Source organism: Triticum dicoccoides, chromosome 1A (assembly GCF_002162155.2).
Source record: "Triticum dicoccoides isolate Atlit2015 ecotype Zavitan chromosome 1A, WEW_v2.0, whole genome shotgun sequence".
Lineage (NCBI taxonomy): Eukaryota > Viridiplantae > Streptophyta > Magnoliopsida > Poales > Poaceae > Triticum > Triticum dicoccoides.
This window is the reverse complement of record NC_041380.1, coordinates 366350356-366366359: the sequence shown is the minus strand read 5'-3', so window position 1 is coordinate 366366359 and position 16004 is coordinate 366350356. Positions and strand designations below refer to the sequence as shown.

At 51.9% G+C, this 16004-nt stretch overlaps 1 protein-coding gene across 1 annotated transcript; it reads left to right on the top strand.

The window, feature by feature from the left end:
- The first annotated feature begins 1429 nt into the window (after positions 1-1429).
- On the top strand, positions 1430-7094 carry LOC119273401 (lysine-specific demethylase JMJ706-like). The gene is made up of 11 exons (XM_037554574.1): positions 1430-1757; positions 3036-3423; positions 3515-3671; positions 3750-3969; positions 4061-4114; positions 4202-4281; positions 4370-4647; positions 4733-5125; positions 5210-5535; positions 5616-5879; positions 6188-7094. The coding sequence occupies exons 1-11, from the start codon at positions 1755-1757 to the stop codon at positions 6620-6622; spliced, it is 2598 nt and encodes an 865-aa protein (XP_037410471.1). The 5' UTR covers positions 1430-1754; the 3' UTR covers positions 6623-7094.
- The last annotated feature ends 8910 nt before the right edge of the window (positions 7095-16004 follow it).

The window sequence follows — 16004 nt, the reverse complement described above, 5'->3', positions numbered from 1 at the left end:
GAAGCCGGCAGGCGGTTGAGAGGCGAGCCTGGCCGTTGACGCGGCAACAAAGAAAGGAACAACACGAGGGATCGGATGGCGCCTAATCTCCAACCGCGCAACCGGCCACGCGTCAGCCGCGAGCCCGACCGATCACGGCCGTCCGCCCCGGACACGTTTCGGCATCCCGTGGCCCGGGGGGCTTGGGCTGGCCAAGTGGGTTCCGTTCCGTGGCATTCATTACGACGCAACACAACGCAACGGAGCGGCGACGTCGCGCGCAGGGGGCGGGATGACGGGACTGCCCCTCCGCTTTCTTCTCTGGATGGAGTAATGGACGTGGGTGGCGTGGTGGTTGCACTGTTCCAGGTGGTGCCGTGAGCCCAACAGCACACACAGCCACAACACAGCCCCTATGGGAATAGGATACCCATCATATATGCCCGCGCCCGTCCTTTCTTTCCCGGGGGTTGGGTTGGGTTGGCTCTCCTTCCTTGGCCAGGGAGGGAGGGAGGGAGGGGGTTGGTTCGGGACCAGCCACCTACCGTGGAAACCATCCACCGCTCCTACACCTAGTATCCCTGATCCTAATCCAGGGTTAGTTAAATCACCACACCTTTCAATCAAATCAAATCAAAACCACCAAAGGTTAGTACTGGTTAGAACGGTGAAAAAATGCCTCCTGTCCACTCTATCTATCCAGAGGCGAATATACCTGCACAAGTAACTAAATCCGAGTCAAGCCAACATTGGTCTCTCTCCGGCGGACGAGACTTGCTTGCTCCCTAAGCGTGCGCCCATCCGTACTCCCACCTACGTGGCTTGATTTAATTGAAACAAAATAAGGCTGACTCCATCCCCTTAAAATCAGAGGGGGGAGATGATTAAATTAAAAAGTAAAAACAGGTCGGATCCCTCTCCAGCCACACAGCGGTCTCTCTCATCTCACGCAGGCGCGACACGTGGCGAGCTAACCTAGGAGTAGTTCATTCAATCAAGAAAAAGCAAGAGGTGGAATTTACTTGTGTGTTTTCGCAAGCACCTTTTGGGCCAACCGTCCGTCCGTCCGTCCCAGGTGGTGGTAGGACAGTAAATGTCACATGCAGGTGAGGTGAGGTGAGCAACTAACCCCACCTCCACCCCCACCCTCCCTCGTGTCACACAGGCGGACGAGAGGAGGAGGAAAAGTCCCACCAGAAAGAAAGAAAGACAATGGGCGGAGGGGTGGGAAGCCCAGGGGCAGAACGGGGAGAGAGCGCGGGGGACGCGGTTCCGTTAGTGGAACCAACTCCAACGCCAACGCCGCTCCCATGACCCCGTCGCCTCCCTCTCCTCCTCCGACCCGACGCAAAAAAAGGAAAGCGAAAAGCGTGGGCGACGGGTACAAGTGGGGCTCTCTCGTCTCCCTTCTCCGCGGTTTCCCCATATCACCCTCCCCGCCCCTCCCCTCCCCTCCCCCACAGCCAGAGACCCGTCCCGTTCCCTTCCTCTTCCGGCGACCCGCTCCCCCGCCGGCAACCCCCGCGGTGGGGCCCCCATTGCTGGCCCTCAATTGCGCCAGTGCCCCCGCCTCCACCTCCCGCTCCCGCGTAGCTCGCGCGGGAAATTAACCGACGGAAGGAGGAGGAAGGAGGACCGCGCCGCGCGTGCCGGCTTCGGTTGGGCTGGGAGGGATCCCCGCCGCCGCCCGCTCGCCCGGAGGGGAATGCGGGACCCGTGCCGCCGGGGAATTCTCTAGACGGGCCTCCGCAACCGCGCCGCGCCCCGCCGGAGTCATGGTGAGTCGCGAGATCTGCCTCCCCCTTCAATTTCCGCTTCCGTCGCTCGCTCCCTCTTCCTTCGCGCCTTTTCTCCTTCTCCTTCCTCTTCCGCCGCTGCCTCAATTAATGCGTGTTCGTGGCCGGTCACTGTTCGATTCCTCTCTCCTAGGCCTAGTATTCGAATTACCGCGTCGTTTTCCCTGTAAATTTCGTCCCCCCTCGCCGAGCAATTCATGGATTCCGCCACGAGCCGCGCCAATTGGGAGAATTGTTCCGAATTACGCACGAATCCGCGTCCGGCGAATTGCTCGTACGCCCTCTGTTTCTGCGTCCCCGTGAATTCCGAGGCCGTCAATGTTGGAAAACCAGGAGGAACCATTTATTTATGCCATCTCTTTGTTTTTGGATTTGTTCATAGGTAGTATCATCATCACCGCATGAGCTGTATTAATTTGGCCTCGCGCTCGTCCTCGCCCGTTAGGATTAGTAGTAGATAGATTCGCTGCGTGAGAAGTCAAACACACCAGCTGGGCTTCTACCAGTATTTATTTTTCTTCGCTTTTCCCCTCTCCTTTGGGCTAATTAAGATGCTCGTGCTAAATCACTGCTACTAGTACTCCCAAGTTAAGTTTAGGCTGTCCTATTCCTTGCCGTGTGGGGTTGCATTCCATTGTTCGGCGAGCGCCAAGCAGGCAATGGCATCTTCCTCCCCTTTTCCACAAGTTTCTACTCCAATGGTCGTACCGCATGTGCGTAATTCTACCTTTGACCAAGTCTGCAAATTAGTACCCCTTTTCCTCTTCCTTTCTCGCCGCCGATTTTTCTACAGTATGCAGAACCTCGCTCAATCAGTCAATCAACCGTTGTGCTTGCGATTTAATGGCCGTGGATTCGAAATTTATGGATTCCTTCTTACTAAAGAGACCGTTATTCTCAAAGCAGCGAGCGTTTCTATATAAATTGCTGCCACGAGATACAGTAGGACTTTTTATAGTACCTCGAATATAGAACGGCTCTGGATAAATTCAGTGGCAGACTGATTGCGACGGATGGTCGTGGCAGGGAAGCACCCGCGTGGAGGACATCAATGTGCCGTGTTTGATTCCATGACTATTGCTTTCTTGACTTGGCTGGGAGTTGCCGCTCTTTCGGTTCCACCTATGACCAATTCGTGGCATCCAAACTATTGGTGCTAATTGACCCTGCTGTCTTTGTTGGTCAATGCCGGCTTGCACATTATAAATTGCAATGCTGCATGTGCTTCTTCACTCTCTGATGTATCTAGCTATGTCTTAGGTGGAGGGAAGGAGCTGTCTCCCCGCAGAGGTCAGGAATGGGCTCGAGACACTGAAGAAGAGGAGACTTGAGAGGATGCGTTTGAGTGCTCAGAAAGACGCCGGTGACAATCCTGCCATGGCTGCAAGGAGCGGCGGGGACTCACTGCGGACTCCTGCAAACTGTGGGGTGAGATTGCATGCCAACAATGTTACTGCGGGTTTACCTAGCACTAGCAGTGCCCAGAACAATAATCCATTTGCAAAGCGCAAGGTGGACAAGTTCGATATGTCTAACCTAGAGTGGATAGACAACATACCAGAGTGCCCTGTGTATTGTCCCACCAAGGAGGAATTCGAGGATCCCATTGCGTATATACAGAAAATTTCCCCGGTGGCTTCAAAATACGGTACACCTTCCTTTTACCTCAGACCCATTTCTCTTGCCAATGTATTACCGAATGGATGAATAAATAATGACAATGGCATCTTTCTCTCCAGGCATTTGCAAAATCGTGGCACCTGTAAGCGCTTCTGTGCCCGCTGGTGTCGTGCTGATGAAGGAACAACCTGGTTTTAAGTTCATGACCAGGGTTCAGCCGCTTCGTCTTGCTGAATGGGCTGAAGACGATACAGTCACTTTCTTTATGAGTGGACGGTGTGCTACTCTCTGTTTATTTCAGTACCCTATTTAGTTTGCCTTCAAAGTCTCATCACATTTTTCACGACTCTGCAGAAAGTACACTTTCAGAGACTACGAGAGAATGGCCAACAAAGTGTTCTCTAAGAAGTATTCCAGTGCTAGTTGTCTCCCTGCTAGGTACGTGGAGGAGGAGTTCTGGCGTGAAATCTCTTCTGGAAAGATGGATTTTGTTGAATATGCTTGTGATGTTGATGGGAGTGCCTTCTCTTCTTCTTCTCACGATCAGCTTGGGAAAAGCAACTGGAACCTCAAGGTAAAATATGCTCCCCTCTCTCCCTTTCTCCCTGTGTGTGATGTTGGCTACTTTACAGTCTTATTCATGATTTTCTTCTCTATGCTTGTAGAATTTTTCACGGCTCCCCAGTTCTGTGCTGAGACTTCTGCAGACGCCAATTCCGGTATGTAATCTATTCCTTGCTTATTTATGTTTTAGTATATTCTTAATATGGATTCGTCGTGATTGTAATTACTCTGATCCAAAACAGGGAGTAACAGATCCAATGCTTTATATCGGTATGCTCTTTAGCATGTTTGCATGGCATGTCGAAGATCACTATTTGTACAGGTACTCATCCTCATTCTTATTATTGATCATGGTTATTCCTCGTTCCTTTTTTATGGACAATTTTCTAACATTTTTATCACATAACCAGCATCAATTATCATCATTGTGGGGCATTTAAGACATGGTATGGGATACCAGGCGATGCTGCTCCTGGATTTGAAAGGGTGGCAAGCCAGTATGTGTACAACAAGGATATTTTGACTGGTGATGGAGAGGATGCAGCTTTTGATGTTCTGTTAGGGAAGACAACAATGTTCCCCCCAAATATCTTGTTAGACCACAATGTTCCTGTTTATAAAGCTGTGCAGAAGCCTGGAGAGTTTGTTATAACATTCCCTCGTTCGTACCATTCAGGTTTCAGCCACGGTATGTATAGTTTCTTCTATCTTCTGCTTGGTAATTTCCGCATATATGCATACTATATATTCTAAGCAATGTTTGAATTACCCAGGCTTCAATTGTGGAGAGGCTGTCAATTTTGCTATTGGCGACTGGTTTCCTCTGGGCTCTCTGGCTAGCAAACGCTACGCACTTCTGAACAGAACACCCTTTCTTGCACACGAGGAGCTACTTTGCCGTTCTGCAATGCTTCTGTCCCACAAACTGAGTGATCCAGAAACAATTAATTCTGAACATCCATACACTCAATATTGTGTGAAGTCTTCCTTTGTGAGGTTGATGCGACTGCAGCGGCGCACACGCAGCTTACTCGCTAAAATGGGTTCTCAGATATACTACAAGCCAAAAATGTATTCGAACCTATCCTGTAGCATGTGCCGGCGTGATTGCTACGTTACACATGTGTCATGCGGATGCACCTTTGATCCTATCTGCCTTCATCATGGTAGGAAATCCTGACATTGCTGTTTCTCTAGCCTTCCCCTCAAGTTTGTATTTTACCTGACTATATTTATTGATTGGAGTACAGAACAAGAACTGCGGAGCTGCTCTTGTAAATCTGACCGGATTGTCTACGTCAGAGAGGACATACTGGAGTTAGAGGCTCTATATAGAAAATTCGAGCAGGATATTCGCCTGGATAAGGAAACAAGTGCTAATGTCTCTTATAAGCAAGCTGCGATTTCTGATATTGGTGATGATCATGGTCGATCAGTTGGGGCTAACCAGGACATCAGCAACAGTGAAGCAAACTTGCTAGAAGCAAATGCTGCTGACGGTGGAAAGTGTTCTCCTGCGACTTCATCGTTGACGTCTTTTGCACATCGTGACGGGTCTTTGCCTGCAGAACCAAAGGTCAGTTTACCGCACTCGTATCAAATCTTGTTTCCAACTGTTGTCTTTCAGTTTGAGGTAATAATATTGTTGTTTTTCAGTTCCATGCAGCTCGAACTGACCAAATTTGGCCAATTACTAAGCAGTTCATAAAAACATCATCAGTGGAAGGGAATGGTCCGTTGGATGGCAATTCATCCTGCATGGCTGATGCTTGCAATGAAATTAGTTCCTGCAATGCTTCACCCATGGAATACAGTGGCAATTCTGATTCTGATACTGAAATTTTCCGAGTCAAGCGCAGGTCCAGCATATTAGGAAGATCTGCTCCTGACACGAAGACAACAAACATGTCTGAACAGAAGGTATGCTCCAGTTTGATCCTCGAAATTTGAGAACAGATTGTCAAAGAGGAAGCCAATCTATTTTTATTCACGCATCTGACCCTGTAGCCACAATTTTGATTATTTTTGTCACTACCATCCTGGTGAACTGCTGCTTCCTTGCCCACCTCATGTGCTGATAAATTTTTAGGCTTAGGCGTGTATCATATTATAGGTTACTGAACGCGTGGTTGGTAATTGAGAAACAACTGAGAATCCATGGAGTTTGTGTAGGTTTGTTACGCTGCATGTTTTGTTTCTGATATTATATATGAATACTGTTTACTCAGGTTCTGAAGCGGCTGAAGAAGGCATCCCCAGAAACACAACATGACAATAAGCGACCTGAAGAAGACTCTGAGCGTACTTCAGTTCCCTCAGTTAGTATGAGGCACAATAAGTCAAATTCTGCCTCTTCTGAGGAAGATAGAGAGGATATGGTTCCCATTGCCTGGAGGATGAAGCGGCGGCAGCTGGAAGCTCAACAAGGCGATACCAGTTATGCGGCGCAGCAGTCGAATGTGTATCCATCTACCAGCAGCTGTTCCCGGCAGCAGTTTGCGGAGGCAACTAAAGACGCAGCCGCCTCAGAGGTCCGGCCGAAGCGGGTGAAGATCCGGTTGCCTCGTAGCACGAACAGGCTGGTCGAGCAGCAGCAGCAGGGCAGTTCAGGCCAGAGATTTGCAGTGGATGACAAGCCGCCTGGGTTTTGGCATACGGTTTAGGGTAGCCGACGCTCAGGTGCTAACAACCTCGACAGATAGGACTCAATTCTTTGTTTAGATGCATTGTTAACTACACGAGGGCGCTTGCATTTTGGTTAGCACAGATGCTGACTGACTGGGTTTAGAAAGGAGAGGAGGGTAGGGCTGATTGATTGCTTGGTTAATCCATTCTTTGTGCCTCCAATTTGAGGCCGGCCTAGGGTAGGCACACTGTTATTAGAAGACAAGACGATTGTTCGTCACGTTGTTTAGAGGCTTCATCTGAGTCACCGCTTGCTGGCTCCTCTTTGATGCCTCCTGCATTGCCCGTGACGGAATTGGGCCTCCATTCTGCAAGTGTTTTCTTTTGCTTAGCAGCTGTATATCTCTTTCTTGTTTTTATCGTTGAAAACAAGGGCAGCGCTAGCTGCTGCTAACTGTATTCTTTCATACGCTTACCTGCTCCTGATGAATTATTCAATCATTCTTTTCGGATGTTGACGGGATGGTGTGTGAGAAATTTGGAAATTGTCCTGAGAGCCGCAGCAATTGAACTAATCAGTGTGGAATCTAACCCATCTTCATGTGAAATGCATGCGTTGCAATTGAGGCCTATGGAGTATGAGACTTTTTTAAATTTACACAGCGAAGCACTAGAAAGTACTACAGCGTAAGCAAAAAAGAGTAAAACCATCTCCAACAGCCCCATAGGGCGTCCTTTTTACCGCCGGAGCAGAAAAAATTGCCCAACCGCGCCGTCAGATCCTTGTTTTTCGCCGTTTTGTGCTGAAATTACAACCGGCGAACCCAAGCGGAACCCAGCACATCAGGGGTACCGGCTGAAGCGAAAAGGAGTGTGTGCCCACACTATCGGCGACACCAATCGATTTTCCCGCCGTTTTCCCCTTTCCCTCCATTTTTCCCCTACCGACCCCCTTCTCCCCCGCAGCTACCGCCATTCTCTCCAGATCCGCCCGCCATGCCGTCGAAGAAGTATGCACCCCCTCGCCTAGCCACCGATTCCACCCAGTCAAAACAAAGGAAGCCGAGGGCACCGATGGCAAGGCCCCCCCGGCTTGACGAACGCCTAGTGGAAGGCCGACGTTGATCGCCGGGCGGCGGTCACCACCGATCGGCGGAACAGGCTGAACATGAAGAAGGCCAGGGACGCGACGGCGGAGCAGGAGGAGACGTCTCGCATGCGCATGGCGAACGAGCGACAGCTCCTTCTGGCTCAACAGGCCGACCAATACCCACAAGGCGCGTGGGGTAGCCAGCAGAGCGTCGCATCACCCGCCAACTTCTCGTCGTCAGGGTGGGGGTACGCGCCCTCACCTTACGACACTGACGACGACGCGCTTGGCGGCTTCAACCCCAGCATCACTGTCGGTGTCAAAACCGGTGGATCTCGGATAGGGGGTCCCGAACTATGCGTCTAGGTCGGATGGTAACAGGAGGCAGGGGACACGATGTTTTACCCAGGTTCGGGCCCTCTTGATGGAGGTAAAACCCTACGTCCTGCTTGATTAATATTGATGATATGGGTAGTACAAGAGTAGATCTACCACGAGATCAAAGAGGCTAAACCCTAGAAGATAGCCTATGGTATGATTGTTGTTCGTCCTACGGATTAAAACTCTCCGGTTTATATGGACACCGGAGAGGGCTAGGGTTACACAGAGTCGGTTACAATGGTAGGAGATCTACATATCCGTATCGCCAAGTTTGCCTTCCACGCCAAGTAAAGTCCCTTCCGGACACGGGACGAAGTCTTCAATCTTGTATCTTCATAGTCCAGGAGTCCGGCCGAAGGTATAGTCCGGCCATCCGGACACCCCCTAATCCAGGACTCCCTCAGTAGCCCCTGAACCAGGCTTCAATGACGATGAGTCCGGCGCGCAGATTGTCTTCGGCATTGCAAGGCGGGTTCCTCCTCCAAGTACTTCATAGAAGATTTTGAACACAAAGGTAGTGTCCAGCTCTGCAAAATAAGTTTCCACATATTGCCATAGAGAGAATAATATTTACACAAATTTAATCTGCTGACGTATTCCGTAGCGTGACATCACACCACGGCCAAGTCTTTATTCGAATCATTTTACTGTCCCACCTCAGCGCGTTTAGCGAGGCGGTTTCCTTGGCATGTCTTGTTAAAGCAGAGATCGTGTCCCCTTATTCCGGGATTCTCATCAATACGGGTGTGGGTAACCCAACCGCGCCATTGACTATGGCGCTTGGGAGATAAGCGAGTTTTACCAGGCTGGTGGGGGCGCATAGTCGCGTCCGCCCATATAAGGGGATAAGGATCCACCTTTTCATCCATGCCTTATTCCTTCTTTGACTATCCATTTCCGCGCACTCGAGCTCCAGCGCCCAAATCCGCACACCCCACCTCAACCTGCTCCAGCCATGTCCGGAGAGGGAGGCAAGTGGATGGTCTCCTCCGCCATGGAGGGACACATCAAAAGACTGAGGAAGGCCGGATACTTGTCTAACGATATTACGCATCAGCTTCCCGAAGAGGGGCAGCTCATCCCCACCCCTAGGCCCCATGAGAGGGTGGTGTTCCTCCCCCATTTCCTTCGCGGACTGGGCTTCCCTCTCCACCCATTTGTCCGGGGGCTCATATTCTACTGTGGCCTGGATTTCCACGATCTGGCCCCGAATTTTGTCCTCAACATCTCGGCGTTTATCGTCGTGTGCGAGGCTTTCTTCCGCATCCGCCCCCATTTCGGCCTATGGCTCAAGACTTTCAATGTCAAGCCGAAGGTGGTGCGCGGCACCCAAGCGGAGTGTGGAGGCGCCATGGTGGGCAATATGCCCAACATCCTATGGTTCGAGGGATCCTTTGTGGAATCCCTAAAGGGGTGGCAGTCAGGGTGGTTTTACATCACCGAGCCGCGCGACCCTGAATGGGTCGCAGCCCCCGAGTTCTGATCCGGACCCCCTACGCGGCTCGCCTCCTGGAATGAGACGAGCCTGTCGTGGGGTAAAAAAGGAGAGCTGACCGGACTCCAAACATGCGTCCAAACCCTGGTGGACAGGAATCTAAAACTTGTCAACGTAGTCCAGGTTATGCTCATCCGCCGGATCCTCCCGTGTCAACAACAGGCTTTCGACCTGTGGGAGTTCGACCCGACGCGGCACCGAACTCTGAGCAGGCTCTTCGACACGACGTACGAAGATGCCTGGAAGGTGCTTTTCAAGGGCGCCGAGGCCCCCGCATCCGCTACCGAGGATCGCGGATTTAGCACGCAGCGTCACGCTCGTGCGGTAAGCTATTTTCACCTTTTATAGGGTATTAGTTTTTTATAGTTTGACTCCATGCGGGATCTAAGTTCCCTTACTTTTGACAGGATTGGCAGGATACGTCCGGACAGATCAATTGTCCGACACCTTTGCCCGAAGGCCCAGTGGACGCTCGCTTGGCGAAGCTGCTGGTTCCGACACCTTACGTGGTGCCGGAGAAGAAGGCCAAGAAGAAGGCCACGGGGACTCGAAAGAGTGCCCGGCGCCAAGAGGTGTCGGATTCACCATCCGACGACTCCAAGGCGCGCTCCTCCCCTGAAGACGAGGAGGAGGAAGAAGAGACCTCTCCCCCCCAGCGGGGGAGGGAAGAAAAGGAAGGCCACCCCAACCGGGAAGGCCGAAGGGTCCAAGAGGAGGAAGACCCCTCCTCCGGACTACTCCACCAACGCCGACGACGGCGAAGAGGAGTGGTCGCATAGGGCCAAGCCCCTGGCGAAATTGTAAGTATCTAGATACTAGAGTGATTCATAGTATTCCCCCATTGCACAACTTTTCCTTACGTTGAACATGATTGTGCAGTCCGCCCAAGGCCGGGCTCGACGAGTCGTCGAGCGGCTCCCTGGACTCGTCGGATGTGAATTCGCTTCCGACGGCTTCCTCCCCCCACCCTACGGACGGCGCCGAGGTGGCGTCCCAACAAGTTCCAAACCAGGAGGAGGAGGTCAAGGCGCCACAAGGCAACCTCCCGGACTCCAGGCGTAAAGCGGATAGAACCTCCAAGGGCTCCAAGTCCGGCCTTGAGCCGGACACCGCGCCGGAACCTTAAACAGTTCCGGACTCCGGTAGGCAGCCTCCTTCCAAGAGGAGCAAGCCTACCGAGCCGGTGACCTTCGTCCAACCGGAGGCACCGGACAATTTGCTGGAGACGCTTAACGGCGCCTCCATCAACGAGGAGCACCGCACTATTAAGAGTGCGGTGATCCAGAAGGTTCAGTCCGCCAAGAGCGGACTGACTGAAGCTTGTGCCGGCCTTCTAACAGGCTTTGAGGTAAGTAAAGAATATGTAAAAATATTACCGCATAGACAGTAGCCCCTGATGCTCTGTTCGGCGTTCGGAAAGAAAAGCTGAATAGAGGATCTAATAATCACAGGAGTCTAACATAATCAAGTCAATATGCGTATGCAGGCTTCGCTGCTGGCCTCCGCCGCACTGACCGCGGAGGTGGATACGCTGAAGCAGAACCTCGAGCGGTCCGAGCAAGAGCTCGGCCCAGCCAAGCAGCAGCTCGAGGAGAAGGAAGGTAAGAAATACCTTATTGAAATATGTGAAAGGTGCAATTGCAAAAAGTGACAGGATTAACGCGGCTATTGTAGGGGCCACAATTGAGGTGGCGACCCTTAAGCAAGCGCTGTCTGAGGCCGAAAAGAGGGCGGCCACGGAGCGCACCGAGCAGGAGAAGCATGAGACGCAGGTTGGCGAGGTGCGGCAAGAGCTCCAGGCTCTCATGAAAAAACATGAGAGTTTGGAGCTTGACTCGAAGACGCGAGAGTCTGAGCTTGCGGCGGCCATTGAAGATGCCAAGTCTGCCAAGGCCGAAGCCCAGAAGGCCCTCCAGGAGGTTGAGGCTATAAAAAAGATAGCGGCGGGTAGGGCATTCTTTATGCAAAGCAAGCACGTAAAAGTGAATTACTTGTCACTTACCCGAATCCGGAGCTCTCCAGGAGCATTCGCAGACTTGCCCCGTAGCGTGTCGGATGCCGCCGCCTTCTACCGAGCCGAGGAGGAAAGCTCGACGGAGAAGGTGTTCTGGTCTCAGTATGCTGAGGCCAAACAACCGGTGCCCTTAAGCGACCAGCTGAAACAGTTGGTCGAGCTCCATAAGGTGGCCGAACAGGCCATGAAGGGCCTCATAGCCCGGCTGTGGCCTGGAGAGGCCATGCCTGGGAGCTACTTCGGGCTGGTGAGGCGGCTGGTGGAGGCCTGTCCAAGGCTCGAAGTCATCAAGCGCTCCGTATGCATCGAGGGTGCCCGTAGGGCGCTTGCCCGTGCGAAGGTGCACTGGGGCAAGCTGGATGCTGAGAAGCTTGTGAAGGACAGGCCACCGCCGGGCAAGGAGCATCGCAAGCCCGAGATGTATTATGAGGGCGTTCTGAAGGGTGCCCGCCTTGTGGTGGATGAATGTTCCATGAATGTAATTTTTCAGTGAATTCGCTCGTTTTGTCCTGTGCGCTGAAAACTTATTCATATGCGCTAAGCAATGCTTTTTGAATTTAAAATATTACCTTATGTGCGGCCATTTATCAAATTTGAGAGATGGCGAGTCATCGGCTTCTGCCCCCATGGCACGAGTGCTGGGGTGTTCGGGATAAACATAAGCGCTCTTTTCTCATTCTTGGGTCCTTCGAGGGAGGCGCTCAACACAACGAACAAGGCAATCAGACTATAATGCTTGAACACTCTCACTTAGCCATAGAATTCTATAATTTTAAATTTCGGCGAAGCCCCTAGTGTTCGGAAGACCGAGTTCAGGGCGCTATCCACGCCTAGGCCGGACAAAGCCAACTCCTCGCTCTAAGCGGCATAAGTCTTTAGGGACTCAAAAACCTCTCGAACAGCGACCAGCTCTCGCCTCATCATGACGATCAGTTTTAGCTTTCTCTACTGAGGTGCTTAGCCCAGCTCAACTGGGGCACAATCGTAGTAGTTCTCCTAGTGCTACCTTAGCTGATATAACGGAACATAAGGTACCAAAACATAGGAGCCGGGCAAACCCAACTATTGACCCAAGACATGATTCGGAGTCGATGCATATAATGCTATAAGTTTGGGGTGCCGCACTTGTGAAAGTGTTTGGACTTCTCACACCATGTTGTGGGGTACTTAAGCCCCTGTCGTATTGGCCGTACCAAAGTGTACGGGTGCAACATGTCATTAATGAACATATATTCATAAAAAAGAGGTAATGCAATAATAGACGGAAGCTATGCATTGTTTATTTAAAAAAGCTGCGACCAAAGCAGAACGATACAAATAGTGCGATAAGCAAAAGATGGGACTATCAAATATGTCCTTTCCAGGGGCGAGCTGCGGAATGTTATGCGAAACAGGTATATTGCTTGTTATAGAGACCACCTTAGAGTTCCGTAGTGCGGCGTAGCTTTCTGCTTCCCTGGTTGTATCGTTTGTGCGGCAATTGTACTGCCGGACAAGCCTTCCGAAGAATGGAGTCCTGAAAATAAGAGAAAATTAAGAAATCGGCAACCCCTAGTGCGGTTTAAGCCGTGTTTCGGGCGTGCTGTGATGGTGCCCCTCCCCCTGTGCCCATGGTATTTCTATAGCGTAGTTATGTACACGCAACACTGGTTTCGCAAGTTTGCGAGGGCTGGGGTTGGGGCCGCATTGCTACGCTTGCTCGAAACGTGCCAGGCGGTCTTGTTGTAGGTTACTCCGGGCGCGCTTGACGGTGTCCGTACGTTTAATGGCCGGACTGGAGAATTGCCTTGAGAGGCTGCTTTGTACTTCCGCTGCGATAGCCGCCGTATGCTCCTCCGTTCGGAGAGAGTGTTCAGTGTTTCCATTGACCGTGATGACACCTCGAGGGCCTGACATCTTGAGCTTGAGGTATGCGTAGTGCGGCACCGCATTGAACTTGGCAAATGCGGTTCGCCCGAGCAGTGCGTGATAGCCACTGCGGAACGGGACTATGTCGAAGATTAACTCCTCGCTTCGGAAATTATCCGGAGATCCGAAGACCACTTCAAGTGTAACTGAGCCTGTATAGTTGGCTTCTACACCTGGTATGACGCCTTTAAAGGTCGTTCTGGTGGGTTTAATCCTCGAGGGATCGATGCCCATTTTCCGCACTGTATCCTGATAAAGCAGGTTCAGGATGCTGCCGCCGTCCATAAGGACTCTAGTGAGGTGAAATCCGTCAATAATTGGGTCTAGAACCAATGCGGCGAATCCGCCATGACGGATGCTAGTGGGGTGGTCCCTTCGATCAAAAGTGATCGGGCAGGAAGACCATGGGTTGAATTTTGGGGCGACTGGCTCCATCGCGTATACGTCCCTTAGCACACGCTTCCGCTCCCTCTTGGGGACGTGGGTTGCGTATATCATGTTCACCGTCCGCACTTGTGGGGGAAAACCTTTCTGTCCGCTGTTGTTTGGTGGACGGGGCTCCTCCTCGTCATCACTATGCAACCCCTTGTCTCTGCTTTCGGCATTTAACTTGCCTGCCTGCTTGAACACCCAACAATCCCTGTTGGTGTGATTGGCTGGTTTTTGGGGGGTGCCATGTATCTGGCATGAGTGGTCGAGTATTCGGTCCAAACTGGACGGGCCCAGAGTATTTCTTTTGAATGCCTTTTTCCACTGACCGGGTTTAGAGCCTTTGAATCCGGCATTAACTGTCGTATCCTCAGCATTGTCGCTGTTAATGCGGTGCTTTTGCTTGTTGCGACGCGACCTGCCACTGCTGTCCTTGGTATCCGAATTACCAGGGCTCTTGGTCATGTTATTGCTGCGAGCTAGCCAACAGTCTTCTCCCGCGCAAAAGCGGGTCATAAGTGTCGTGAGGGCTGCCATAGATTTCGGCTTTTCCTGTCCTAGGTGCCGTGCAAGCCACTCGTCGCGGATGTTATGCTTGAAGGCTGCTAGGGCCTCTGTGTCCGGACAGTCGACGATTTGATTTTTCTTGGTTAGGAACCGTGTCCAGAATTGTCTAGCCGATTCCTCTGGCTGCTGAATTATGTGGCTTAGGTCATCGGCGTCTGGTGGTCGCACATAAGTGCCCTGGAAATTGTCGAGGAATGCAGCTTCCAGGTCCTCCCAACAACCAATTGATTCTACTGGCAAGCTGTTAAGCCAATGCCGGGCTGGTCCTTTAAGCTTGAGTGGGAGGTATTTGATGGCGTGTAGGTCATCACCGCGGGCCATGTGGATATGAAGGAGATAGTCCTCGATCCATACCGCAGGATCTGTTGTGCCATCGTATGATTCGATGTTCACGGGTTTGAAACCCTCGGGGATTTGATGATCCATTACTTCATCTGTGAAGCATAGTGGGTGTGCGGCGCCTCTGTATTGGGCTACATCACAACGCAGCTCAAACGAGCTTTGTCTACTGTGTTTGGCCCGACCGGATTTACTGTATCCGGCGTGACGAGTACCGTCTCGTGCCGTGGGGCGCCCACGTGATCCGTAGATCGATCTTGTTTGCCTTGCCTTGTCCTCCAATATATCTCGCAGGTCTGGCGCATTTTCCCATGCCTTGGTAGTTTCTGAGTGGCGCCGGGGTGCGGCTTGAGTGGAGGGCCAAGAGGCCTCTCTGTCGCGGCCACGGGGTGGCCGGTCGGCCGCATCATGCGTTGGTGATGTAGGTTTAGGTGCTTCCTCCTCTAATTGGGGTAGCAACCTGCGCTTTGGGTAGCTCTTGGAGGGGCATTCGAGTTCATACTCTTCGGCCGCAAGGACTTCAGTCCATCTGTCGGCTAGCAAATCTTGATCAGCTCTAAGTTGTTGCTGTTTTTTCTTGAGGCTGCTCGCCGTGGCCATAAGCATGCGTTTGAAACGCTCTTGTTCGACGGGATCCTCCGGCATGACAAATTCGTCGTCGTCGAGGCTTGCCTCGTCTTCGGAGGGAGGCATATAATTATCGTCCTCGACCTCTCTGTCTGCCGCTCTCTTATGAGGGCTGGCTTCTCTATCCTCCTGTGCCGAATCTTGCTGGAGGTGGTTGTCTTCGGCACTGTCTGGGGTGTTATTATCCCCCGTGCTGGAATCACCGTTTTTGTTCTGGCGGGATTTAGAGCGGCGCCGCTGACGCCGGCGCTTAGGTTGCTTCTTGGGGGGGTCATCCTCCGCTGTTCCATCGCCATTGCCTTCTTTTGGGGTGTCCACCATGTATATATCATACGACGAGGTGGATTTCCAGTTCCCTATGGGCGCTGGTTCTTGATCGTCTCCTGCATCGGCGTCCATACCGTCGATGTCTTCGGAGTCGAAGTCGAGCATGTCGGTTAAATCATCGAAAGTGGCTACGAAGTGGGTGGTGGGTGGGCTTTGAATTTCTTCATCATCCGCATCCCAACCTTGCCGACCATAGTCCGGCCAGGGCTCTCCTAACAAAGAGAGAGACTTTAGTGAATTCAA

What these genes read in the sequence shown, in the direction of transcription:
- LOC119273401 (XM_037554574.1), top strand. An exon ending in AAAGCAACTGGAACCTCAAG is followed by an intron (nt 3,970 to 4,060) that starts GTAAAATATGCT and finishes CTATGCTTGTAG; the next exon opens with AATTTTTCACGGCTCCCCAG. An exon ending in CCATTCAGGTTTCAGCCACG is followed by an intron (nt 4,648 to 4,732) that starts GTATGTATAGTT and finishes TGAATTACCCAG; the next exon opens with GCTTCAATTGTGGAGAGGCT.